The sequence below is a fragment of the Papio anubis genome, chromosome 16 (genome assembly GCF_008728515.1).
Source record: "Papio anubis isolate 15944 chromosome 16, Panubis1.0, whole genome shotgun sequence".
Lineage (NCBI taxonomy): Eukaryota > Metazoa > Chordata > Mammalia > Primates > Cercopithecidae > Papio > Papio anubis.
The window spans coordinates 71821600-71849200 of record NC_044991.1 but is presented as its reverse complement, the minus strand read 5'-3'; the positions used below and the strand labels follow the sequence as shown (position 1 = coordinate 71849200).

The 27601-nt window shown below is 51.7% G+C and overlaps 2 protein-coding genes across 17 annotated transcripts in view; one reads left to right on the top strand and one right to left on the bottom strand.

Moving 5' to 3' along the window:
* The window catches only part of ADA (adenosine deaminase), a 52329-nt gene that overhangs the window by 16204 nt on the left and 8524 nt on the right, over nucleotides 1-27601 (top strand). For 2 of the 3 annotated variants that reach the window (XM_017944784.3, XM_017944783.2), the window contains exons 3-11: nucleotides 6200-6322; nucleotides 8788-8931; nucleotides 9693-9808; nucleotides 10977-11104; nucleotides 12293-12364; nucleotides 12441-12542; nucleotides 12718-12782; nucleotides 14198-14327; nucleotides 14951-15053. In XM_017944784.3, the coding sequence (XP_017800273.1) occupies nucleotides 6200-6322; nucleotides 8788-8931; nucleotides 9693-9808; nucleotides 10977-11104; nucleotides 12293-12364; nucleotides 12441-12542; nucleotides 12718-12782; nucleotides 14198-14327; nucleotides 14951-15053 (983 nt within the window). Of the gene's footprint in view, nucleotides 1-6199; nucleotides 6323-8787; nucleotides 8932-9692; nucleotides 9809-10976; nucleotides 11105-12292; nucleotides 12365-12440; nucleotides 12543-12717; nucleotides 12783-14197; nucleotides 14328-14950; nucleotides 15054-15500; nucleotides 15827-27601 lie in introns of those variants that run through there. The other variant, XM_003904705.4, reaches the window with a different exon arrangement.
* The window catches only part of PKIG (cAMP-dependent protein kinase inhibitor gamma), an 89071-nt gene continuing 77770 nt past the window's right edge, over nucleotides 16301-27601 (bottom strand). For all 14 annotated transcript variants that reach the window (XR_004179086.1, XR_004179079.1, XR_004179082.1 and 11 more), the window contains 2 exons: nucleotides 20789-20962; nucleotides 16301-17053 (listed from right to left, as the gene is read on the bottom strand). Coding sequence is in view for 6 of the 14 variants with exons in the window: in XM_021921022.2 (XP_021776714.1) it covers nucleotides 16974-17053; nucleotides 20789-20939 (231 nt within the window). In the remaining 8 variants the exon portion in view is untranslated. The remainder of the gene's footprint in view (nucleotides 17054-20788; nucleotides 20963-27601) is intronic.

Below are 27601 nucleotides of genomic sequence, written 5' to 3'. Positions count from 1 at the left end.
AGGGAATGGGCTCAGACAAGACAGTTGTCTAAGGTCACACAAATTAATAGCAGATCAAGAGTTGAACCCAAGGCTGTCTGACCCCTAAGGCTTTACTACATCATCAGGGTCATAACCTGCTAGGAGTCACGGAAAAGTGGCTCCCCCGCTGTGGGCCCAAATCTCTGCATCTTCCAAGTGAGAACACACTTCCTGCCTCCGCTCTCAGAGGCGCTAGGGGGCCAGAGGGTCCCCCTGTTCCCCGGCGAGGAAGGTCCTTCCCTTCCTACCCAGACCTCAAGGGCTCACAGCAGCTCCTCTCTTAGGACCAGCATTTAAGGGCAGGGACTTTGAAATCCAGCGGATCTGGATTGAAATCCGGACACATTATCTCCTGTCTGTGAACTTGGTCTCTATCAACTGAGGCTAAGAACAGGCACTCCCTAGAGAGACGACCTAGGAGATACGGGCTCCTTGTCCACCCAGCCCTGCCCCAGCAGACCTGCGTTCCTTGCATGTTTGCACAGCACTCACTTTGTCTGGAGCTGAAAGAACTCAGCCTCTCCCTCATGGTCTTGAAATTCAGCTCTGGACCCAAATTTGAACATTTCTGCTCCATAAGCCAGAATCCTGTTATTCAGAGGTCTGCCCCTGTGGGGAGAACGAGGGATCCCTGAGGGTTGCCCCCAACTCTCGGGAGCATCTCCACCAACTCCCTGAGAGATTTCTGGTAAGTCCACTGTTCTCCATCTTTTCGTACTTCCGGGGACCTTTTTCTGCCCCAGGAAGCTGGCACTGATTTAATTCCTATTTAACTGCAAGGCATAAGCATATTAACATCTCCTGTGTGCCAAACACTTCTCTAAATGCTTTACCCGGGTTAAGTTATTGAATCCTCACAACCCCTTGTAAGATAGGAACTCTATTGCCGTCATCTACAGATGAGGAGACTGAGCCACGGTAGGTGGAATAAGGTGCCCAGTAAGCACAGGGCAAAGGTTTCATCCCAGATAGTCTGCCCCTGAGTCCATGGCCCTGGCCATTACCCCCTGTCAGTTAGAGGTTTTGGTGAAGTGATGCACGTAAAATGCTTAGTTCAGGGCCTAGCACACATTAATGTGCTCCATAAATGTCACTTAATGATAATATTCTTATTAATCAGAGCTTACGTCTCTCAGTGGGGTGAAGCCTCTTGGCTTATCTCTGCCTGGCCTTTGCCCTTGTCAAGCCACCAACTTACCACACAGCCCCTAATGAGGTCATTCAGTGGGGCACCAAGATGAGATCGAACCAAGACACTCATTAAGGGGTCATGGAGGGCTCATCAGCTGCAGCCAGGGACTGTGAGCACCGGGCAGGGCCAAGAGAAAGGGGAAAGGAACCACCAGCAGGGGCACTGGTCCGATTGTCCATTCCTCACACCACCTCTGGGCCTTGGAGATGGCGTGCGGCAGGAGCCAGCTGGAGCTTGGCCTGAAATCAGCAGGCGGCGGACTGGGGAGTGTGTCACACTCAGATATGGGTGTCTGTAAATGCACACAAATATGGGCTAAGAGTGGAAGGAAGAGGGGAGCCTCTGGCCTGAGCCCTGCTAGGCCCAATTCAGTGGCCCTTTTTCAAGCTCTGGGACTCAGGCCTGCCTCATTAATTTGTTCTCACCCATTTCTCCTTCCTTCAGTTCCTGGGATTCTGCCCTTTTCAGGGACTTCTCCAACATAGTTCTCAGTCTTGTTTATCACCCTGTCAGCTATTTCTACAGAGATTCTGAACCGGATTGCTCTTTCCTCCGATCACTGCCCAGGTCTGGGCCACCACCGTCCCTGCCTGGTGCTGTGGCCTCCTGATTGGTCTCAGCTGTCTACTCTGGCCTTCCTCTCTATGGGCCCTGTAGTGCTGTAGCTGGAGCAACAGCCTTAACCCATGGTCTTCCCAGCTCATTCCCCAGCTTCCCCACCTCACTCAGGGTTAAAGCCAGGGTCCACACACGGGCCTTAAAGTTCTGCAACGCCTGCATTGCCTCTCTGACCTCTCTAAGGCTCCCTGCTTAGTCCACACTGGATGTTTTTCAAACACGCCAGACCTAGTAAACCAAGAGAGGCTGGGTGGCTTGGCCAAGGTCACACAGCCTTTAAGTCACAGAGCTGGGATTCAAACCCAGACCATTGGGCTTCCGAGTCAAGACACGCAAAGTTTCCTTTCTTCCTCTGTGCACCCCTACAAGGAAAATACTATGTTTTACTGACAAGGGCACCAAGGGCCTTAGAGGGGAGAGCTTCTGCCCGGGATGATGTGGTAAATAGGGGTGCGAAATGGACTTGACCTGCAACCCCTGAGCTCATTCTCCCTCCCTGGGCTCCTGAGGGTGGGCTTCTTGTGGCTGCGTTGCCCACCAGGGCAGGAAGAGGACTAGACAGTGCCCCAGCACAGCAGCTGTGGCTGACCAGGGAGTAGGGATCGTCTAAGAACAGAGCGTGTGCGGTGGCTCACGCCTATAATCCCAGCATTTTGGGAGGCTGAGGCGGGTGGATCATCTGAAGTCAGGAGTTCAAGCCCAGCCTGGCCAACATGGGGAAACCCCATGTCTACTAAACATACAAAAAATTAGCCAGGCGTGGTGGTGGGCACCTATAATCCCAGCTACTTGAGAGACTGAGGCAGGAGAATCGCTTGAACCAGGAAGGTGGAGGTTGCAGTGAGCCGAACTCGCGCCATTGCACTCCAGCCTGGGCAACAAGAGCAAGACTCCATCTCAAAAAAAAAAAACAAAAGAAAAGAAAAAACAGAGCGTGGCCCTGTGAGGAGCCTCGGCTTGTGTGGGTGGCCAGGGACAGCAAGAGGTGCTCGGGCCAGATGGGCGCTTTCCAGCTCAGTCTGAGCAGCTTCCGGAGGCCAGGTCCGGTGGGAGACTCTGGGAGGCCCTGTGCTCTTTGTCTCCTGTCGGGCCCCCGCATTAGCTCTCTGGCCTCAGCTCTGGCTTCCCTCCAATTTGTTCCCCATGCAGCAGCCAGAGGAGCTTTTAAAAAGGTAAATTATTTCACACTAGTCCCCTGCTTGAAATCCTACAGTGCCTTCCCAGTGCTTTCAGCCAAAGCCCTAGTCCCTTCCTAAGCCCAGCCTGGCCCTGCCCTCCCTGGTGCATCATCTACAGAAATGCCTGCTCTCTGACCTCCAACCACCCTGCGCTTCCTATACCCGCTGCTTCCTGCCTGCAGCCTTAGCACAGACCCCTCCTCTGCCCAGAACCGCCCCTCCCCAAGGCTTCTGGTTAAATGTCGCCTCCTCAGAGAGGCCTTCCTTGGCTGCTCTGTCTAAACTGTGTGTTGAAAAGGTCCTTCTTGATGGTTGTTGAGGAGGGAGGCTGGAGAAGAAGAATCGAAGAGGAGAAATAGAAAGCAAAATAATTTGTTCTTGGGGACCGGCTGGCAGTGGGCAAGGGGAGGCGCCCGTCTCTGGTGTGGACAGCTGGGTAGATGAAGGAGCCGTATTTGGAAATGCGGAACCCAGGAAGGGAGTGATCTAGAGGAAGGGGAAAAGTGGCATGAGATGCCTGCCTCTCAGCAGGCAGCCAGACACATGGGTCTGTCTTGGTCACTGCTATCTGCCCAGTGCCCAGCACATCACAGGCCCTCAGTGGTGGTGTGTGAGCATAGAGAATTAGAAGCTGTGGCCCTCTGGATCCTGAGCTGAAAACCACCAAAGGAGATGAGTTGGCCTGGCCAGGTGTGTACAAGGCAGAGTCTGAGAGAGAATGGCCAGAGGGCAGAGCCCCTGTAGGTGGAGTTCCGGGAGCTGGAGGGAGACCATTAAGAGAATCGCACATGGCTGGTGCAGCAGGTCCCAGGCAAATGTGGCCACTGGTTTGGCAATGTGGGAGCCACAGCCCTAGCGTCATCTCCTTGCCTTCTACCCAGCAGTTCCCAGAATGATATCCAGAACAGTGTTTGACAACTGGTACAGGCTCTTCAGGGGCCACAGTTACTGGGCAAGGCCTTATGAGGGTGACTCTGGGGCAGCTGGCCAGCAGTGGGAGGGGAAGCGGTCTCAGGGGAACCCAAGGCACTGAGCTCCGACCTGCAGGTGCCAGTGCCGCACCAGGGCACCGTTCCCCTGCAGGCTGGTGGGCACAGGGATTAGGGACTGGTAAGTAGCTGTGGTGGGCTGACTAGCAGGCTGGTGGGCACAAGGGTGGCCCCTTGGTGGTACCCTCTGGGCACTCATGGGGACGGAGGCTAACATGGGGAAGGGAGCACATTCAGGGGGCTTAGGAAACACATTTATGTAGGGAAACATTTTAATATTTTACTAACAGAAGCTATTAAAACACTTACAAACTTACATACAAACACCATTTGGTCAAACCCTTCTGTTTCTTTGGCATCCTCCTCTTTTTTTTTTTTGAGACAGGGTCCCCCTCTGTCACCCAAGCTGGAGTACAGTGGTGTAATCTTGGCCCACGGTAGCCTCGACTTCCAGGCTCAGGTGGTCCTCCCACCTTAGTGTCCCAAGTAGCTGGGACTACAAGCACGCGCCACCACGCCTGGTGAATTTTTGTTTTGAAGGGGTTTCACCGTGTTGCCCAGGCTGGTCTCAAACTCCTGGGCTTAAGTGATCCGCCTGCCTTGGCCTCCCAAAGTGCTGGGATTACAGGTGTGAGCCACTGTGCCTGGCCTCCTGTTTTTCTGTTTCTGCTTTGTGGATAATTGGATGCTTGGACCTCCTGATTTAATCTTCTAATTTTCTTTTATCTATTTTTTATCATCTTGTCTTTTTGTTCTACTCTGTGGAGGATTTCTTCACTTTTAGCTTCCAGTTCTTTTCTTACATCCTGACGTTGCTGCCGCATTCTCTTATAAATGTCCGAGCGCGCGTTCCTAGGTTCTGAATGTTCCCTTGTTTCAAGGATGTTATGTCTTCTCATCTCTTTGAGGATATTCATTTCTTTTTTGTTTTAGTTCTTAGGTTTTCATCTGTTCTCTGTGCCATTTCCTCGGAGTGCTTTTGTCTGTTCTCTTGTTTTGTCCCTCATGTTAGAAGCATTTCTTTTTTTTTCTTTTTTTTTGAGACAGAGTCTCACTCTGTCCCCAGGCTGGAGTGCAGTAGCATGATCTCAGCTCACCACAACCTCTGACTCCCTGGTTCAAGGAATTCTCCTGCCTCAGCCTCCCGAGTAGCTGTGATTACAGGCACCCACCACTACGCCCAACTAATTTTTGTATTTTTAGTAGAGATGGGGTTTCACCTTGTTGGCCAGGATGGTCTCAATCTCCTGACCTCATGATCCTCCCACTTTGGCCTCCCAAAGTGCTGGGATTGCAGGCGTGAGCCACCATGCCCAGCCTAGAAGCATTTCTTAATGTCTGGTGTTCTCTGGCTGTCCCTTTTATTTTAAAAAAAGGGGAACCTGAGACTCGAGGTGACCTTGTGAGCTGGAGCAGAGCCGGGATGGGAGGAGGAGGCAGGAGCATGTGCTGAAGGGAGGAAGCCCCTTGAGCTCGCGCCCTGGCTTTCTGTGGCTGGGAGGGGAGGCTGAGATGCTTGGGGAGAAATGAAGGCTCCAAGCCAGAGTGACTGTTTCCAGCATGCCCTTACTGAGCGCTGCTCTAGTCCGGCCTGGTGTGGCGGCTGTGGGCAGGGAGGGGAGAGAGGTCTGAGCTGGATGGCAGCCCACTGGGACCCTCCCCTGAGCCTCCACCAGCCCTCTCCCATTGTGCTGGGCCAGGCAAGCCTCTGATGTGCCAGATGGAGGTCAGAGGAGCAAAGTCCTGATGCCTGCCCCTACCCTGGGAATTGTGACGCTGCAGTGACCCTGATAACCCCTGAATGGGCATAGGACCACCTGGCCGTGCCAGCTCCTGGGGCTGAGGAGAAAGTCATGAGCTTGCCCTGGCACTTTCCTTGTCTCCAAGCATCAGTCAACCAAGGATATGGAGGGCGTGTGTGCACGTGTGCACACATACACACGCACACACAACTTCAACCTGTTTATCCCCCTTGAGATTTGCTGACTTGTGCACTGGGGGTAAAAGGTGCTGGGAAAATTCTGGTCCTGGTTCTCAGTTTCCCTGTCTGTCTAGTGGGAGCAGCTGGACTGAGAGATGCCCATGTCTCCTGCTGTGGTCCTGCAAGGAGGCCGGTGCTCCTGAGTCTGCTCCACCCTGGCCCATCAGGCCTGCCTGGATCCCGCCCCAGGTTGGTCCACCACTCACTGTTTTGTTTCCAGGAGGAGAGGGATCGCCCTCCCAGCTAACACAGCAGAGGGGCTGCTGAACGTCATTGGCATGGACAAGCCGCTCACCCTGCCGGACTTCCTGGCCAAGTTTGACTACTACATGCCTGCTATTGCGTGAGTTGCCCCCAACCCGCAGGTCCTGGGGCAGTATTGATCCCTACAACTAGGACCGGGCCTGTCCCTCAGCCTGTGGGGGCCAGAGAAGGTGCTCTGAAACCACAGCTGTCTTTCTCACCATTGTGTACACTTAGTGAGTCTCTCCAGTGCCTTTAGGCCTCGGTTTTTCCTTCTGAGATGTGGGTGTGATGGACTGAAATTGCTTCAACTTCTAGAGAGAAATGGCAGAATATGGAAGCTAAGAACACAGGGTCAGAGGCAGTGCAGGGCTTGAACCCGGGCCATCTATCTCCTAGTTCAGGGCTTCGTGTCGTGAGGGGAGGGGAGGCCTGAATGTGGGGTGGGGGCAGGGAGATGTGGGGAAGATTCTCTCGAAGGCTTTTTTTCCCCCTCCTGTCTTGAGTCGCTGGGGAATAGCACTAGGTACTGAAAAGGCCCAGAAGGGGTATGGGTGAGTGCTAGAGAGAAATTTCAATGACTTATTTATTTATGTATGTATTTGTTTATTTATTTATTGAGACAGAGTCTCACTCTGTTGCCCAGGCTGAAGTGCAGTGGTGCGATCTCAGCTCACTGCAACCTCCACTTCCCAGTTTAAGGGATTCTCCTGCTTTAGCCTCCCAAGTAGCTGAGTTCACAGGCACCCACCATCACACCCAGCTAATTGTTTTATACTTTTAGTAGAGATGGGATTTTACTATGTTTGCCAGGCTGGTCTCGAACTCCTGAACTCAGGTGATCTGCTCGCCTCAGCCTCCCCAAATGCTGGGATTACAGGCGTGAGCCACCGCACCCAGCCTCCATCCTCATCCTCGAGATGCAAGAACTTCCAGTGACCCCTTCTCCTGAGAGTGGCCTGATCTCCCCTGGGCAGGGCACTTTCTTCCCACACTGGGCTCTCCCAGCACTTGTGTGCCTTCCCTCACACATTCTAGTAACCGCTTCATTTTCACTCCTCGTGGCGGGAACTTCCAGCTAAGCACAGTCCACCGTTATGTGATCAACACAGTGGCCCTGGCAGGCCAATTTGTGCCTTGCTTCCGGAACAAACATACAGTGATAACAATGAAAATGTTTTGAGCGTGTGTCTGCTCTGCTCCAAGCACTGGCCCGGGTGGGGTTTATGAAGTTCGACTCATTTGTCCCCACAACAACTCCTTGTTGTCGGAGGGTGACTCACCGGGGGTCACATAGCAGATAAGTGTGGACACAAGGATCCAAGTCCGTGACTATATCCCAGGAGTCTCTCACATCCAGGCGTCCCTCTGGACTTGTCCAGCTGTGTCCTTTTCTCTTATTTCTCTTCCCTGCCAGCCTTACCTTCATCACCGACAAATATTGGGCTACTCTGTCCTAGGCATGGTCCTCAGCTGAGAGGTCACAGCCATCACAAGACAGAGGGGTCCTTGCCACATGGACACTGCATTCTAATAGGGGATACAGCCAACTGGCTGATAAACCGTATGGCACACAATGTTGAGTGGTGATAAGGACCTGGGAGAAAAAGAAAGCCCCAGAGAATGGTGGAGGGGCCGTTTTAAGATAAGGCAGTCTGGGCCAGGTGCAGTGGCTCATGCCTGTAACCCCAGCACTTTGGGAGACTAAGGTGGGTGGATCATGAGGTCAGGAGATTGAGACCATCCTGGCTAACACGGTGAAACCCCATCTCTACTAAAAATACAAAAAATTAAACGGGCATGGTGGCGGGCGCCTGTAATCCCAGCTACTCGGGAGGCTGAGGCAGAAGAATCACTTGAACCTGGGAGGCAGAGGCTGCAGTGAGCTGAGATGGCACCACTGGACTCCAGCCTGGGTGACAGAGCAAGATTCCATCTCAAAAAAAAGAAAAGAAAAGAAAAGAAAAAGATAAGGCGGTCAGGGAAGGCCTCTCTGAGGAGGTGAAGCTTGAGCTGGCTCTAAACCAGGAGAGTGGGAGAGACGCAGTGTAGGACACTATCGGGGAAGCGGAAGAGCAGGACTGTGTCTTCTCTGGTGGCCTCAGGGAATGAGGGAGAAGGAAGATGTTGGGGAGCCTGGCAAGACCTGGAGGATGTAGGCCTTGTGGATGGGACCTGGGAGTTGTGATGTCATTCTCCGTGGCAGAAAGCTATTGGGGCTTTGAGGGGAGAAGCGATATGCTTTGATTTACCTTTTTAAACCCCAGCTGCTGGGTGGAGAACAGGATGACAGGGGCAAGCGTGGAGACAGGGAGGCCAGTTAGAGATGGCGTGATTCAAGCCAGGATGGAGGAGGGAGAACTGGCATGCAGTTCCAAAGTAGAGCTGATAGGACTTGCACAGTGTCTAGGATCTTATCCAGTGAATGCCCAGAGCTTGGGTCTGGGGGATGAGAATGGGGCCAGAAGCGGGTTTAATCTGCCAAGGGTTGGGGATGTCATTTGCTCCTGGAGCTCCCAAGGGACTTGGGGAAGTTTGATCCCAACCCCTTTCTTCCCTTCCCAGGGGCTGCCGGGAGGCTATCAAAAGGATCGCCTATGAGTTTATAGAGATGAAGGCCAAAGAGGGCGTGGTGTACGTGGAGGTGCGGTACAGTCCGCACCTGCTTGCCAATTCCAAAGTGGAGCCAATCCCCTGGAACCAGGCTGAGTGAGTGATGGGCCTGGAAGGGGCGGTGCTGTGGGTGTGGCTGGGAGGCTCAGCTCTGAGACTGGAGGGGTGAACTGCTGGGAATTCCTGACCCAAGCAAGACTTTGCTCTTGCCCCTAAGCTGGTCCATGGCCTCAGAAAGATGGGTTTAACTCTGTCACAAGAGACGTGGTTCCCATCCTCACCTTGCAGTTATGTTCTTACCTTGGGCACAAGTGTTTGGCTGTGTCTTGCTCTGACCACAGGCCTGCTGTCCAGGAATGTTAACCTGCTTAGCCAGCCAGGATTTCTGAGGGGTCTCCCTTGTCACTGACGCAGATCAGATCTCTAAAGGTCCTGCTCTAACTTCATAACTGAAGTGAGCCTGGCCATTTCTAGCCCCCTGCCTGGGCCCCCATGGATCTCTAAGTGGTGTCACAAAACTATCCTGCCCCATTTTCTGAGCCATGACTCTGATACATATAGAATGTGGACATCATGGCAGGTCCCAGCTGAGCAATGCTGGCCATCTAGGGGTGGAGAGGGCCGTGTAACACCACACACCTCCCACTAAGACCTAGGAGCACCCAGCTGCTTTAAGAGCCAGAAGGGACATGCTAGGGCCTGGGGGCATCTCTGCCAGTCTTTCCTTTGAGGCAGTGGGTCAATGGGGGAGGAGGGTCCTCCCCAAAGCCTCGTCTTCCTCCTCTGTCCCAGTCCCAGAGCTGCCCTTTAGGCCTTCCCTTTGCCTCAGGCCCATCCCTACTCCTCTCCTCACACAGAGGGGACCTCACCCCAGACGAGGTGGTGGCCCTAGTGGCCCAGGGCCTGCAGGAGGGGGAGCGAGACTTCGGGGTCAAGGCCCGGTCCATCCTGTGCTGCATGCGCCACCAGCCCAGTGAGTAGGATCACCGCCCTGCCCAGGGCCACCTGTCTCACCCCCTTGAGCCCACTGGCAGGAACTTGGGGCTTCCTGAAACAACTGTAGACCTCCTAGGCGGGCTCAGAACTTCCTGGAGATGTTCTCCCCAGGGACGCCATGCCTTTGTAGCCACCCTGCAGGAAGCTCAACACCAAATAGGAACTTAACTATTGAAAAAAAAAAATCTAGGGTAGATTCTGATCAGCCCATGGTCCCCCCTTGAGACCCCCAGACCAGGCCCCATCCTGTCTAGGCCACAGAACCCATGAATAGGCCTGATTTCCAGGATTTCTGAGGGGTCTTCCTTGTCACTGATACTGATCAGATCTCTAGAGTTTGTGCCTCGTGGTGAACAGCCTCACTGTGTGACCTTGGGCAGGTCACACCACCTCTCTGGTTGTGCACCAAGACACCTCAGTTGTGCAGTGTCACAAAGAGATGATCACACTTACTTCATTCCTCTACCCTCAGGATTAGTGAGAACCAAAGAGCTAGCTGCATGCATTTCCTCTAACGCTTGCAGCAGCCTGTAAAGCAGAACTACCGTTGCTTATTCCCATTTGACACATGAGGAAACTGAGGTGGAGTGAGGTGCAGCCTCTTGCAAGGCACGAACCCTGGATTTTCCTCCAGGGACATCCAAAGCCTGTGTTCATTCATTCTTTCTTGAACACTTCATAATAACTTTGTTGGTTAACAGTACATAATACATTAGCAATATACTTCGCAATACTAGTGTGAATTCTATTTTAGATGACATGTTAAACGGTCCTCCATTTCCTCATCTGCACATGGGAGTAAGCCTACCATGAGTGTTGTTGGAAACACCAGGTGAGAGAATGGTCCGTGTCATTTACTGAGCTCAGGCCCTGTCCTTGGTGCTTTACACACATGGCCTCGGCAAAGCCTGGCCACCCCTGTGCAACAGCAGCAGTGTTCTTTCTGCAAAGGGCAGAAACTGAGGCCCTGAGCCGAGCAGTTTTCCGCAGGCCATGTGGTTAGGACATGGCAGTTAGGATTTGAAGACACTGAGCCCTGTTTTCTGCTGGTCTCCCATGGCGGGGGTTTGGATGGGACAGCAGGCAGGCTGGGAGGTCTCTCCATGGTGCTGGTGACAGAGCCTGGGTGGGCATCTCGCCCACAGACTGGTCCCCCGAGGTGGTGGAGCTGTGTAAGAAGTACCAGCAGCAGACCGTGGTGGCCATTGACCTGGCTGGAGATGAGACCATCCCAGGAAGCAGCCTCTTTCCTGGACATGTCGAGGCCTACCAGGTGGGTCTTATGGGAAGGAATGGAGAGGCTGGCCCTGGGTGAGCTTGTCTCCCACCCATAGTTGGGAGAAATCACAAGAATCGGGGAGCATGGAAGTGTGTCTTTGTTGAGTCTTAAGGCTTGGAACTGGAATCCCCCTGGGCCAGGTGTGGTGGTTCATGCCTGTAATCCCAGCACTTTGGGAGGCTGAGGCAGGAGGACTGCTTGAGCCCAGGAGTTTGAGACCAGCCAGGGCAACATAGTGAGACCCCATCTCTGCAAATACAAAAAATGAGTCAGGCGTCAGGCACGGTGCTGCACGCCTGTAGTCCCAGCTACTTGGGAGGCTGGGCTGGGAGAATTGCTTGAGTCCAGGAAGTCGAAGCAGCAGTGAGCTGGGATCACGCCATTGTACCCCAGCCTGGGTGAGAGGGAGACCCTGTCTCAAAAAAAAAAAAAAGAGAAGAAAGAAAGAAAGAGAGGAGGGAGGAAGGGGGGGAGGGAGGGAGGGAGGGAAGGAGGAAGAGAGGAAGGCAGGAAGGAAGGAAGGGAGGAAGGAAGGAAGGAAGGAAGGAAGGAAGGAAGGAAGGGAAGGAAGGGAAGGAGAGAGGGAGGGAGGGAGGGAGGGAGGGAGGAAGGGAGAAAGAAAAGCCTCCATTTGGTGTTGGGAGTCCTATGTTGAGCCTGCTTCTGACTGTGATTTGCTATGTGAACCTGGGCAAGACTGTGTCTTCTCTGGGCCTCTGTTTCTTCTATTGGGGTGACTGAGTTGGAGCCGACATCTCAAAAGTCGCTTCCAGCCTGATGATGAATGGGCTTCCTGTGGAGGGGCAGCATGGTGGGGAAGAGTCAGGGCTCTGGAGTCCCACTGCCCGGGCTCAGAGCTTGGTTCCACACTTCCTGTCTGACCTTGGTCACGTGACTCGACTCTCCTGAGCTTCAGTCCCTCATTGTAAAATGGGTGGGATAATCGTTGTGAAATTAGATAATGTAAACAAGTCACTTCATATACTACCTGATACATGGTAACTGGCTAATGAGTGACAGCCACCACTTAGATAAGGACTTGGGGGGTAAAAGACCAGGTTTCCCCATGCTGTTGAAGCAGGCGGCCTGACTGGGATGGTTCAAGCTCCACAGCGTGGTCAAGGCAGGGCCTGCCGGGGCCCTCTCCCTAGGGCGCCCATGACCTGGCTCTCCCCCTTCTAGGAGGCTGTGAAGAGCGGCATTCACCGTACCGTCCACGCTGGGGAGGTGGGCTCGGCCGAAGTAGTAAAAGAGGTGAGGGCCTGGGCTGGCCATGGGGTCCCTCCTTCCTGCCTCCTCCCGTACTTGGCTCCATTGTGCTTCTCTACAGGCTGTGGATATACTCAAGACAGAGCGGCTGGGACACGGCTACCACACCCTGGAAGACCAGGCCCTTTATGACAGGCTGCGGCAGGAAAACATGCACTTCGAGGTGAGCGGGCCAGGGAGTTGGGAGGAACCATCCCCGGCTGTCCCCACTTCCTGTGTAGAGAGGCAGAAAGCAGGGCAGGTCCCAGGAACTCGAGGGGTGGCCCCAGGCCCAGACACGGGGGAGGGATCAGCATGGCCTGCGGCCATCCCTGCCAGCCACACACCTGCTCTTCCAGATCTGCCCCTGGTCCAGCTACCTCACTGGTGCCTGGAAGCCGGACACGGAGCATGCAGTCGTTCGGTGAGCTCTGTTCCCCTGGGCCTGTTCAATTTTGTTCCAGGAAGGCCAAAGAGGGAAGAAACTGCAGGGACTGGGCATCAGCCCAGGCCGGGTCTCTTAGATATGAAATCTCTTTGATGCCCTGGGAAGCAGGCATTGCTGTCCTCATCTGACAAACGAGGAATCCGAGGCCCAGATGTGCTGTGGCTTGGCTGGGACTACCCAGCTGCTAACCAGCAGAGCTGGGGCCCTACAGCTCATTCAGCTGGAGCAGAATGCTCCGATACTCTGAGGGAAGCTTCCATACCTTCCAATTCTCCCAACTCTGCCTCCTGGGCATCGCGTAGGAAGCAGGAGTCCCTCTGGCCAGCATGTTCTCTGTTCCTGGCACCTGGCCCTTGGGATCCCTGGGCAGTCCCCTGAGAGCCAGCTTGAAGCTTTCCACTGGAGGGTCTGTTCCACCCTACCTGGCTCCCATCCTGGAGTCTAACCAGGGCCAAGACCCTTCTTCCGTCCTGTCACCAAGCCCTTGGAGCAATATCAGGCCTTAGGAAAAAGCTGCCTTCCCCAGGACAAGGACAGCAAGAACTCAGGGTGACCATGGTCAGGCCAGCACTTATCTGCCAGGCATATGAGAAGGGGAGGGGCTTGGGCTCTGATGTTCTGATGACAAGGGAGTCTTGAGGCTTGCCTTAGGGACATGTGGCACCTGTGGTGGTTCTTGGAGGCACGTGGGTATACGTGATCCAGGAGTCATCTGCACAGATATGGTGGCTGAAGGAGAAGCAGTGGCCCCAGGAGGTGGTGGAGCAAGAGGGCCTAGGATAGAACCCAGTGGGACAATGGTATTTAAGGGACCAGCAAAAGAGACAAGTAGGAGGAAAGTCAAAAGTGTGGTGTCAAATCCAGGGAAAAGGTTTGAACAAACAGCCAACAGTGTGAAATTCTGCTATACAAGTCAATTATGGTCGGAGCTAGGAAAGATCCATTAGATACAACAAGATGGTGGTCAGGGATCGTGCCAAGAACAGCTTTCATGGTATGTTGGAATAGCCAGCTCCCAGTGGGACTGAGGAACAAGCAGGGTAGGGTGCAGAGGGGAAGGCTAGAGAGGGTGGCAGCTGGAGGGGGATGTTGCTTTCTTGGCTTCCACCCCCCCCTGCCACCGGCTGCCACTCTGCCTGGTTCTCATGTCTGGCCTCTCTGCTGCCTTTGCCCAGCTCTGGTCTGCAGGATGGGTTGGAGTCTGGAGTTTCTGGTTACCTAGACTTGAACAAGTCACCTCAGTTCTGAATTTATTTCCCCCTCTGCACAAGGATCAGATCTTTCAGATCTGTTTGAGGCTGCTTTGAGGATCAAAAGCGGGTGAATGTCAATGTGTTCTATTTACGTACGAGTAAAAGGAGGCTCGTTCTCTCCTCCTCCCCCTTCTGCAGGCTCAAAAATGACCAGGCTAACTACTCACTCAACACAGATGACCCGCTCATCTTCAAGTCCACCCTGGACACTGATTACCAGATGACCAAACGGGACATGGGCTTTACTGAAGAGGAGTTTAAGAGGCTGGTGAGTGGGTGTGAGCCATACTGGCCTTGACTCGGGTTTGGGAGTATGATATCTACAGGTCCGGTCTGGGGCCTCAAACCTTTGGAGAGAGGGAGCGAGTTTGCCTCAACAGTCCAAGACAAGCCCAACCTAGACACTTTCCACAGAGAAGACTCTTTGTGTTGACGACCTGACCTAGGACCAGGTTTTTGATCCTTTGCTTGGGTTGAGTGCCTTTAAAGAACCCAGTGAAAGCTATCAGCCCTCTCCCCAGAAAGGTGTGTGCAGCTATGAAGTCTCGTGCGCTCTCTTCAGGTTGTTCTTAAATCCCAAGCTGAGTAAGTCCGTTCCTGCAGGTGTCTGCGGGGTGTCTCTGGCCCCCTACATGCTACCCTGTCTCTCAAAGTTTTCTCCAACTTCCTTCTCACAGCCCTTTATAATGTAATGACACATTAAGAACACAAGCTCATGGTCTCTGCTCTGGCACTTGCTGCCGTGTGACAGTGGACAAACAGTGGACAAATCCCTCCCCCTCTAAGCATATCTGCCCCTGTTCAGTGAAGAGGATGGACTATCACTACATTGCTAAGAGCTGCCTTCTTTGTTCCCTGGTTCCATGTCGTCTGCCATTCTGGCCTTTCCAGAACATCAATGCGGCCAAATCTAGTTTCCTCCCAGAAGATGAGAAGAGGGAGCTTCTCGACCTGCTCTATAAAGCCTATGGGATGCCACCTTCGGCCTCTGCAGGTAGGTTCCTGTCTGGGTTTCTGGGCGGTTGCCCCGTCCTGGCTCCAGCCTGGCTTTCTGCGGGACTTCTAGCAAGATGCCCTTCCATTCTTGGGCAGCACCAAGAATGTGTGATGACTCCCTGGTTCCTGGGCCCTGGCTGGGAGCAGCGTCTCATTAGGTTGGCTTGTTTTCTACATAACTTCTTGAGAGGCTGTTCTAAGGGGAGACTTTCTGAAGTCCAGTCCCAAAGGTCTGGGCAGTTTGGGACATCTCCATGGCTGCCCAAAGCCAAGGGCAGGGAGTGAGGCCCAGGCCTGTTCTGCTCCTTTCTATGTGGTCTTGGCAAGGCATCTTCTTGACATCATAGGAAGGAGTTCCTTTCTGGTTCTGGTGTTCTATGATTTTTACAACATCCTGGGTACTACAAGTTGCCTGATCTTTCTGCTTCTCTGAACCAACGAGCAGGGCAGCACCTCTGAGGACACCACCCCTCCAAGCCTTTGCCCTGTGGAGTCACCCCAATTCTGTGGCGCTGAGCAACATTTTTACATTTATTCCTTCCAAGAAGACCATGATCTCAATCGTCAGTTACTGATCCTTCTGAAGCCTGTGTGTCCATTTCTGCACACACGTATACCTCGGCATGGCCATATCACTTTTCTGATTATGTGTCCTGGTCAGGGACCAGCGCCCTTGCACATGGGCATGGTTGAATCTGAAACCCTCCTTCTGTGGCAACTTGTACTGAAAATCTGGTGCTCAATAAAGAAGCCCATGGCTGGTGGCATGCAGCAGGTGGCATGTAATTGGGTGGGCCGATATGGGCAGGGTGAACATGGAGGGAGCCGGGTCAGCCTACTCAGCAGCAGGGCCTGAGTCCAGGGGCGGCTGTGAATGCTAGGCCAGAGATCCCAATGCTATGGGCCAAGAGGGGTCCAGAGACTGTCCTCCTTCCAGAAGAAATAAGGCTTCTCTGGTTGTCTGCTCAAACATTCCCTGAACTCTCAGCCCCCTCCTAATTCTAGGTTTTAAGGAGTAAACCTTCCTTTTGGGTTCCTGAAGCTGGTGGCTGGAGTGAGAGCGGATGAGATGGAAGAGGGCTCATCAGACACTGGCCTTGGAGGGTGCTGGCCTCTGCGGAATGCCAGCATCTTCTCAGAACCGTATGCTCTGGGAGCCTGGGGCAAGTCTGGCTAATTGTGGACTTGGGGAAAATAAGGCCCAACCCGTTTTTGCTGCGTTAAGGAGAAATAATCTTAAGCCAGTCACACAAATCATCAGCATTTATTTCCTGGGTCCTAGGTGTCACTTATCCTGGTGGAAAGGGTAGAGGTGGTCAGATCATTTTGAGCCAAAATCCCTTCCCTAAAAATGGATCTGTGGAGCTCCATGAGGGAACCTCAGAGTGCACAATGAGAGTTTAGCTAAAATGGCTTAAAAAATGTGAATTGATTGTCAGCTCTCTCCGTCTCTGCTGAAAAAACGTTTAAAATTTTTAAAAAGTTTAAAAGTGTTTTCTAAAAAAGGGACACGCAGGTCTTGACCCGGACGATTGGGCTGGAGAGGAGGTGTTGGTGTTGGGACAGGGATCCTGCTCGGGCTGCTCGCAAGAGGAGCGTTCCTGCGTGGGCTGCTCACTGTAGGGCAGGGCCCCGCCCAAGTGCCGGCGCCAGCTCAATAAATAACATCTTGTGGTTACAGTGTCTTGAAAGTGTACCTGGGCACGGTGAGAAGGTGGTGGGAATGTGGAGCCTGTGGGTGTGGGCAGAGGGCTTTCCCGGAGTGGAGGCCACAGAGGCCTCTGGGGAGCCTTCTCAGTCTGGCCTGGTTTATCTGGGACATGGGGCTCAGAGAAGAGGCTGCTGGGCCAGTGCCAGGGTTCCCCCTCTGGGAGGGGACAGAAGGTCTCTCGTCCAGCCTTCTTGGACAAGGTCAGACTCAAGATGAGGTGGTCCCATCGCTGCTCTGGGGCTGGTTGCCAGCTTCCTTGTCTGGGGCGCTTCCCTCCACCTGTCCTTCTGGAGAGGAGAGAAAGAGGTTTTTCTTGGGCACATATACTTACAAAGCAAAGCACAGAAGGAGGTGTGAAAGGGCCCAGCCAAACTGATAGCAGTGGGTATGCCCTGGGGAGCAAGACAAACTGGACTGAGGTGGTGGCCCACGGGACTTCAGCCTGGTCTGTAATATCTTTTTACATGGAAATGCACATGGTGTTAGTATAATTAAGAGTCAATTAAGGGCCATTATGGATGGGTGCTTAAAGCATCAAGTGAAGGGCTCTTGAAGGTCGTTTTATTTGTGCAGGTTCCCCAGAGGGAGAGGCCAGATGTTAAGTCCCCAGTGTGTCACAGGTGCTCAGCAAACGGCAGCTGTATTTTTTTTTTTTGGGGGGGGGGATGGAGTCTTGTTCTGTCGCCCAGGCTGGAGTGCAATGGCACAATCTCAGCTCACTGCAACCCCCACCTCCCAGGTTCAAGCAGTTTTCCTGCCTCAGCCGCCCAAGTAGCTAGGATTACAGGTGCCCACCACCATGTCCGGCTAATTTTTGTATTTTTAGTAGAGACAGGGTTTCACCATGTTGGCCAGGCTGGTCTCAAACTCCTGACCTCAGGGGATCCGCCTGCCTCGGCCTCCCAAAGTGCTGGGATTATAGGTGTGAGCCACCGTGCCCGGCCAATGTTCTTCTAAGACAGTAAAAAGCACTGCACCAGGCCAGCTCAGGGAGTGCCAGGGTGCGGCCTGCATCAGGGCCTGTGGGCGCCAACTATGCAGCATGGGGTGTGTGTGGTGCCTCCTCCTCACCTCCATCCTGCCAGACATCTCGGTGGGGTGAGGGGCAGCAGCAGGCTCACAGAGATGGAGCACCTCACCCAGGGAGTCAGGATACAAGCCAGGTCTCCTCCCTTTCAGCTTCCCTTGAGCCCCCCTGTGCAAGGTGGGACAGGCAGCCCCAGCCACCAACTGGACCAGCAGTGCAGGGTGAGGGGGGTGCCAAACTCACGCCCAGGCCCCAGTCTCCATGCCTTCCTCCTCAGGCTGCATGATAAACAGGTGTCTTTTCATAAGGTGCCTCATGTGGGGCCTGGCATGTGGGCAGAGCTCAATAGGTGGTACATTCTTAAACCCCAGTGACACTGTGCAATGTCACTATGTGCCCTACAAGCTCACTGAGGGCCTAAGTTCAAATCCAGCCCAACCAGACCACACCTTTTTATCCTTCAGGCTAAGCCCTTCACAGAACCAGGAGAACCACCACCCTATAGCAAGCTCCAGGGTCTGCAGATGGACGGGCACTTTTTTGTGCAATGCACACAGTAACATGGAGGTGTAACTAGGGTCATGATATGCACGAGAAAACCGAGGCCCAGTGAGGTGAGCTGATTTGCCTGGATCAAGGGTGGAGAGCCCTGCCTGCCACCAAGGCTAGTACCCCTTCTACCAAATTTAACCCCTTCCAATAAGCAGCATTCCTGAAGGTTTATAGAGGCCTGACATCAGCACTGCCTCATGTGCCCCTGCAGCAAGCTAGGAAGTGGGTGGTAGCTTGGGACCCTGTCCCGAGCAAGCTGCCTAGAAAGCCTAATCTTATTCCCAGCGGGGCGGTGCCTGGAACTCTGTACTCCCCCTGCCTTGGGGAGTCTGCTGGACAGGGCCTGGCCCACAGCCCTACCTGTGGAAACAGAACTGCTCACTGTGGGCTTCCTGGAAGGTTCCTTGGCCAGTCACTCTTGCCTGGACACCACCATGAGTGTTTCGTTTCTTTCAGTGAGCACTGTTCTTTCCTCAGGTCCCTTTTTTAAATGTCAGTCACCCTGGCAGGTGAATATCATGTAGCTAGAGGACCCACACTTTAGGGAATCTGAGTCAGGGAAAACAGGTGTTAGGAGGGCCTGGGAACATGGGCCAGCAGCTACAACTGCTGAGGGAGAGAGAGACAGAACAGAGCTCACCAGAGCAGAGGGTGAGGATACAGAAGCCTTGAGAGAGCCCAGGGCAGAGTGCCCAGTGTGGCAGCTGGACATGCTGGTCATTCAGTTGGTCAATGAACAGCCATTGATTTGGCACCTCCATCATGTGCCAAACGCCACCAGGCACCGAGGGCACAAGACGCAGAGCCTGTCAGGAGAAGCTCAGTCTAGAGCAGGACCATTATGCTCAGTGGGCTCATGGAGGCAGCAGGGAGAAGAGGTGCCTCCCCCGTCTGGGAGGGGCACTGCAGTCAGGGAAGGCTTCTCAGCTGAGCAGATGCCTGGGTCTCTAAGAATGAAGAGAACCCAGCCAGGCAAGGGGAGAAGCAAACAGAGGTGCAGCGTGTGAAGGCCCACAGGGGCTTCTGAGCAATCAAAGTACTTTACTACAGCTGGCGAGGGGATGAGAGTTGAGGCTGGAGAGGAGCAGGGTGAGCCCGTGGAAGTTCTGCCTGGGCCACGTGACAGAGGAGGATGAACAGATCATGGGACAGGGAAGGCTTGTGGGGTGGGGTTCCATCGACAGGGTGCCGGGGGCTCTCTCTAAAGGCGGCCAGATTCTATGTTAACTCCCTGGATGGCCCGGAGCAAGCCCCCCAACTTCTCTGGGCCTCAGTTTGTCCATCTATAACATGAGAGGGCTGGGTCCATGCCCCCACAAAGTCTTCTCTGTTCTGTACTTTTAATTCACTTCTGGCCAGTGAGGGGCAAGAAGACTAGGGCTACCCAGGGAGGGGCAGGGCTGTGGCCCTCCAAGGACAGCCCACGGGGAGACAGATGCAGCTTGACGGCTGTGCTGTGAAAAGCACACATGGCCTCTGTGGCGCTGTGAGAGCAGAAGGGAAAGGCCTCAGCCGTGCAGGGGTCAAGGAAGCTTCCCAAGGAAATTCCCAGGCTGACCATGGACTTGAGCCAAGGGGTTCTCTGGGGGGATGGAGGGGGTGGGGGTGTTCCAGCCAGTACTTGGGTGGGTGGATGCTGTTTCCTTTTGTCATTCGGTCTGTGGTTCCCAAGCACCTGCTGTGTGCCAAACAGAACGCAAGGCGTCTGCCCTCCTGGCGCTCACATTTAGACCCATGAGACCTTGTCAGAGAGTGATGAGGGTCATGTGATTGGGGAAGGGTGATCTAGCAGTCAGAGAAGGCCCCTTGGAGAGGCTTGACTAGAAACAGACCAAAGGTAGATGTGGCTGGAGGGTGGCAGGGAGAGGAGTGGCATCGAGTGAGACTCGGGCAGGGTCTGGCCTACAGCAGGACTGCCCCAGAGCAATGTAACAAGCTTAGCTTCACTCAGTGAAGCCACTGGGGGATTTTTTTTTGGCAGAAGCATAATGGACAGAATGGTTTAAACGAGGTCTGCCGGCTGCTGCATAGCGCTGAACAGGAAGGGTGGAGATGGGTGTAGGGAACCCAGGGAAGCCGGCCGCTATAGTCAGCCAGGTGAGAGCTGTGAGTGGCCAAAGCCAGGTATGACTGTAGCGACAGCGAGAAGTGGAGGGACCTGGGATGTATCTTGGAAGAGAACTGACAAGACTTATGGGTGGATTAGGGGGCAGGAGGACAGGAAGAGCCCTGGATGCCCGGCCAGAAGAGTCCTTGGGGCCTGAGATTCGAACATCTTCCAACCTAGAGACTGCTGGACTCTGCCACTGCCCATGGGGCAGGGCTGATTTAAAGGCAGTTTCTTCTCTAAGAAAGTGTGGGCAGTCTAGGACTTGGAGGCCAGCCCGGGGCCTGGCAGAGAGCTTCTGACATGCATGAGTGCTGAGGACCTGCTGGCTCTAACCTGCCCCTTCGAGTGCCAGCTCGCCCATGTCTCCAGCCAGCTTCCTCACGCTCACAGCCTCCGAGTCTCCCTGGATGTCAGGGACTGCATTCCGACGGCCTGTCCGGTCACAGGAGATGAAGTCTGAGTAGGAGGACTCGACCTCCATCATGCCTGTCGCATTGCTCCTCAGGCCTGTGGGGACAGGAGGCAAGGGGGCAGAGGTAAGTCCAGATGCATTCTGCAGAGAGGACAGCTCCAGCTCCCCAGCACTGTGGCTTCTGTCAAAATGACAGTTATTGCCTCTTATTGAAAACAAAGCAAAAAGCACAGGAAAGTACAAAGAACAAAACAAGTCACCCATAATTCCATACCCAGACAACCACCATCAACATTTTAAAGAACATGGGCTCAGACTTTTCTTTAAATAAACTTATTGACAAACATGTACACATATTTATCAATACCACATGCCAGGCACTGGTTATATACTGCAGATACCGCCATGAACAAACTGGCCATGGTCCCTGGCCTCACAGAGCTTATCATCTACCACAGGTGGCATAAAGTCACCTCATGCCTAAGTCATAGCCTTGGTGCTCAGGGCTTCAAGGGAGAATGCAGGATGCTGGAGTGACCACTAGGACCTGATCAAGTCTGGGGGTCACCAAGTGACATTTTACCTGAGAACCGAGGATGACGAGGCGTCATGTAGATGAAGAGTGAGGGGAAGAGCATTACAGAGAGGGGAACAGCACGTGTGAAGGCTCTGAGGGAGGGGGAGGCATCGGGGCTTGGAAGGACAGAAAGAGCCAGTAGGCAGGAGTATGGCGGAAGCGGGACAATGACACTGAGGACACTGCTGAGGTAGGCAGGAGCCAGACCACATCTGGAACTCGGTTCCTGAAGGGCTTTAGGCCAGGTCATGAAGGAGCAGTCATGCATTTTCAAAGATGACTCTGGTGTCTGGGCAGAGCAGTGCCGGGAAGGGGCAAGTTAGGAGGCTCCTGCAAAGTTCAGGTGCCGAGATGGTGGGTGGAGGAGGGTGGCAGTGGGAAGGATTCTAGATGTAACTTGGAAATCAAACCAAGAAGTAGTGTTGGACTGACAGGTAATTTAGGTTTCTGGTGTGAATAAGTAGGTGGACAGAAGTATGGTTTGCCGACATGTGGAAGAACAAAGGAGGAATATTTGGGGGCATAAAGTCCTATTTGGCGTATCTGGTAACTCTGAGATGCCTGTGAGCCCTCCCAGGGGAGAGGTAGTGTAAGTACATGGAACCAGGAAGCTGGAGCTCAGAAGAGAGGTGGAGTGGAGAGGAAAGATATGAAATTAGTAGTTCTTACTACACCGATAGCAGTTCACAGCCCTGGTGCTTGGTGACACAGTCTAGAGAGAGAAGAGAAGAGCGCCACATATATAAAGAAGAGCCACATACATTTAGAAATGATTTGGGACCATACCTTATGTTGTTATGTAGTCTACTCTTTGGGACGCTTTAGAACATGTCACTAAGGCTCCCTCCACATGAATTTTGTGCCAGCATACTTGCATGGGCAATGATTTACTCTAGGATGAGGCCTCCAGAAATGAACACAGAGGTACTTCCCAGTTTTCTACTGCCACACACAGCACTGGGCCTTTATGAAAGTCTCTGTGCCCATCCCTAATTATACTAGAGATATACTAGAGATATTCTAGAGATATACTGAGAGTATATCTCTAGAAGCAGAATTGCTGGGCTAAAGGGAAGGGTGAAATAATTTTTAGATTTTTGACACATTTCCCAGTTGCCTTCCCAAATGGCATAGTGGTATTTATAATGACAAAAAATTGGCAGAAAGACTTATAAAGTCAGCATTGTTTTTATTTATATTCCCACCGGTAGCACACAAGATTGTCCATTTATGTACTCTTGGCAACAAGAAGTACTGCTACTATATTAACAAAAGGTTAATTTGCGAAGGGGATACTAGTATCTCTCATTGAACACCTATGGTTTTCTGAAGGCAATTAGATAGCAGTCATTGCATGGACTCTGGCTACCTCGCAGACCTGAATTAGTAAGTGGGAGGGGTGGTCTAAGCACTGGCCTGACTTTAGGAGTTCATAGTCCAGTGGGGTGGGCCCACCTAGCAAATCCTAGTTCTAGACCCACTCAGGCAAATGCCCAATGTTTTCTATAGTGTGAGGATGTTTACTGCACCTGGTCAGTAATAGCAGCCTACAGGAAACCACCCAAATGTCCACCAGGAGGTTAGGCATTGCATGAATTATGAAGTATTTATTAAAAAGAAATGTGCCATACAGCCACTATGGAAAACGGTATGGAGGGTTCCTGAGAAAATTAAAAACAGTACCATATGACCGAACAATCCCACTACTAGGTATACATCCAAAGAACTGACATTAGTATATCAAGAAGACATCTGACCTCCTATGTTTACTGCAGCACTATTTATAATAGCCAAGATATGGAATCAACCCAAATGTCCAACATGATTGAATGGATACAGAAAATGTATATATACACAAAGGAATACTATTCAGCCATTAAAAAAAAATGAAATCTTGTTATTTGGGACAACATAGATAAACCTGGAGGACATAATGTGAAGTGAAATAAGCCAGACACAGAGAGACAAATACTGCATGATTTTATGCATACGTGGAATCTTAAAAAACAAAAGTTGATATTGGCTGGGCGCGGTGGCTCACGCCTGTAATCCCAGCACTTTGGGAGGCCAAGGCAGGTGGATCACGAGGTCAGGATATCGAGACCATCCTGGGCTAACACAGTGAAACCCCATCTCTACTAAAAATACAAAAAAAAAAAAAAAAAAATTAACTGGGTGTGGTGGCAGGCGCCTGTAGTCCCAGCGACTTCGGAGGCTGAGGCAGGAGAATGGCGAACCCGGGAGGCAGAACTTGCAGTGAGCCGAGATCGCGCCACTGCACTCTAGCCTAGATGACAGAGCAAAACTGTCAAAAAAAAAAAAAAAAAAAAGTCGACATCATAGGAGAGAACAGAACAATGATTACCAGAGACTAGGGAGGGGAAAGGAGAGGAAAGGATGGAAAGCTGGTCAACGGGTACATAGTTACACTTAGATAGGAGCAGTAAGTTCCTATTCTGATGCACAGTAAGGTGATGGTTAACAATAAGGCATTCTAGGCCGGGCTCATGCCTATAATCCCAGCACTTTGGTAGGCCGAGGCAGGTAGACTACCTGAGGTCAGAAGTTTGAGACTAGCCTGGCCAACATGGTGAAACCTCACCTCTACTAAAAATACAAAATTAGCCAGATGTGGTGGCACACGCCTGTAGTCCCAGTTACTCTAGAGGCTGAGACAGGAGAATCGCTTGAACCCATGAGGCAGAGATTGCCGTGAGCTGAGATCACGCCACTGCACTCCACGCTGGGCAAGACAGAGCGAGACTCCGTCTCAAAAAAAAAAAAAAGGCATTCTATATTACAAAAGAACTAGAGAGACTTTTGAATATTCTCATCAGAAATAAATAAATGCATGAGATGATGGATATGCTAACTGCCCTGATTTGATTATTATACAACATATATGTATCAAAACATCAAGTTGTACCCCACAAATATATACAATGATATGTCAGTAAAAAATAAATAAATAAATAATAAAGTAAGAAATGTGCTAGATGGGCCTGTACTGACATAGGACAACATCTGAGATAAACTGGCAACTGAAAAACAGAGGTTGCAAAACAACACGTAAAATAAAACCCAGTTCCTGTGGGGAAAGATAGCAGACATATGAAAAAAAAATCTGAAAAAACATGTATCAACCCTGTCAACTGTGGTTCTTTGTGAGTAAGGGGAACTTTCGTTTTCTAAGTCTATATTTTTTCAATGGTTGAAGTTTTCATAAACCCAAATTATTGTGCAATGCTTTTCGAAGGTAGCTGACACTGGCAGAAGTGCCCAGAAGGCACCCGGGGTGGGACTGAGCCAGTAAGTGCTGCAGGGGTGCAGGTGCGTGTGTGTGTGTGTGTGTGTGTGTGTGTGTGTGTGAGAGAGAGAGAGAGAGAGAAAGAGAGAGAGGATCACTATGGAGGGCTGGGCCCACATCCCCTACAACACCTAGCTCAGAAGAAACACTTAGCTAAAGAATGAATTAGGGGCCCTCAAAGATCAGACAGGTGAGACAGGGAGGTGGGAGGTGTCCTATGGTAGAAAAAGCAAAGAATGAGACGCGTGACCTTAAACCCAAGCTTTGCCACCTAACCCTGGGCAAGATCCTGCCTTTCTTCGGGCCTTCGTTTCCCCTGTGTAAAATAGAGGAGGGCCAGGACACTGTCCACGGCAATTCCCCCCGGCTGCAGCAGATGGCGCGCCCTGCCTATCTTCCTAGCAGCCTTGCGTGCTGCCCTAGTCACGTTCTGGCTCCTCCTTGGCTAACAGAATTCCCGGAAGTTCCAGAGGTGGCTCCTTCTGCAGGTCACGAAGGTTCACTCCTGCCCTCTCCCTCGGGGGAAACCGCTCAGTGCTTAAGGACAGGGAAATGGCTTATGATAACAGTAACAACAGAGGATAAAAATGATGCCGAAAATTCCTACAATAACGAAAGGTACCATGGCCCAGGTGCCTGTGTTTTCACACACATCACGCACGCAGTGGCCACAGCTGCCCTCTTGAGGTGAGTGAGGCCGGTATAAGCCACAGCTCAGAAGGGCCTCATTCCCACCTGAAACCTGCTGCTCTGGAAAGGGACAAACACCGAGCAGGCCACACTGGCTCCCGGAGCCTCCGAGTCCTCAGCTCTTCCTCAGTGAGAATGTCAGCTCCACGGGAACAGGAATTTGGTCTGGATTTTTCCCATGTCCAGCTGAAACCTAATCCTGGCAGCTGAGCCAACAGGCTCTGGCTGCTCCATTTCCTGATTCTCATCTAGCACCTGGTAAAGAGCAGGCGCTCCATGCACACTCGCTGGATTTCACTCTCTGAAAGAGAGGGAGTTTGTACCTATCCCTCTTCTCCCCTGCTGTTCCCCTCCTCTGTGGGGAGGAGCAGCAGTTCCTTCTTGGACTGTTGAGAAGGGCCTCCGTGCACCGTGAAGTGCTGTGCAGGTGTTCTCGTACTAGGACCTGACACCATGGGATGGAGTTACAGGCTCCATCTGAAAGGCCAGCTTTGTGCTGGAACGTCTCCTGGGGCTTTGATCTCACAATGCCATCTGATGTTACAAGCTGCCCAGTGCAGGACACTGGGCCTCAGGACATGGAGACAGCAAATGCCACACTCAAAGACCAATCCTAGAAAACATCAACTAGGCCAACATGCTCTGGCTACCGTATACCCTCAGGGAGCAGCAACTCCAAAGATGGCTCTGGAGAGCTCTCCAATCCAAAGCACAAACACATAATTTAATTTTTCTCCCACATTTATATTCGTCACTCACCCTCTCATCTTTAAAGACAACAGCAAATGGGGAAATAAAGCATCCTCAGAGTTGGAAATCATGTCAGAAAAGGGTCATTCTCAAACCCTGTTAGAGTGTAAACTTCCAAGACCTCCTTGGGCAGTGACTTGACAGCGTGTATCCAGAAACCTCAACTTTTTACATATCTTTGAGCTACTAAATCAGTTTATAATAATCTATTCTAAGAAAATAATCCAAGAGCTACATGAAGATAAACGTACACAAATGTTCATCATAGTATTATTATTATTTTTTTTTTTTTGAGGCAGGGTCTCGCTGTGTCACGCAGACTGGAGTGCAGTGGTACAATCATGGCTCACTGCAGCCTCAACTTCCTAGGCTCAAGCGATCCTATTGCCTCAGCCTCCTGAGTAGCTGGGACTATACCACGCCTGGCTCATTTTTTTAGAGATGGGAATCTCATTATGTTAACCAAGGTGGTCTCAAACTCGTGGTCTCAAACTCCTGGGCTCAAGTTATCCTCCTGCCTCGGACTTCCAAAATGTTGGGATTACAGGACTGAGCCACTGTGCCCGGCCCACAGTATTATTTATAATAGCAGGAAACTAAAGACACCAAAATGAGTTCCTAAATGGATGTGTCAAATGTCCTAAACGGACAATGGAGAATTATTAATATATACATACTTAACTAATTTATATCTAAATGAAATACCATTCAGGCATTAAAATGATGTTTGTGAATATTTTTTAAAGACATGGCAAAATGTTCACATATAGTTAAATGAAAAAGAATATCAGTGATATAATTACATACATTAATATTTTTGTAAGTGATTTTAAAATCCATTATATTTCCTTTTTTATAGTGAACACATTCACTTAGTCTTAAAATTACTTAATTTTAGATTATGTGTAAATGTGGTCTAAAACTCAAAAGGTCCAAAAGGACAGAGATAAGACCTTAATCTCCCTCCCATCTGATCCAGACACCCTCCCCAAGGCAAGCACGTTTTGGTATCCTTCCAGACAAAATCTATGCAATATACATGTTCCCTCTTTTTCTCCTTCCCTTCTTTTTTCCTTTATTTAAAACAAAATTTTATTTTCCATCTTGCATTTTTTTCATTTAAAAATGTGTCTTGACTTTGGGAGGCCGAGGTGAGTGGATCGCTTGAGGTCAGGAGTTCAAGACCAGCCTGGCCAACATGGTGAAACCCTATCTCTACTAAAAATACAAAAATGAGCTGGGTGTGGTGGTGCACACCTGTAGTCCCAGCTACTCAGGAGGCTGAGGCAGGAGAATTGCTTGAACCCAGGAGGCAGAGGCTGCAGTGAGCTGCGACTGTGCCACTGCACTCCAGCCTGGGTGACACAGTGAGACTCTATTTAAAAAAAAATTATATATATATACACATAC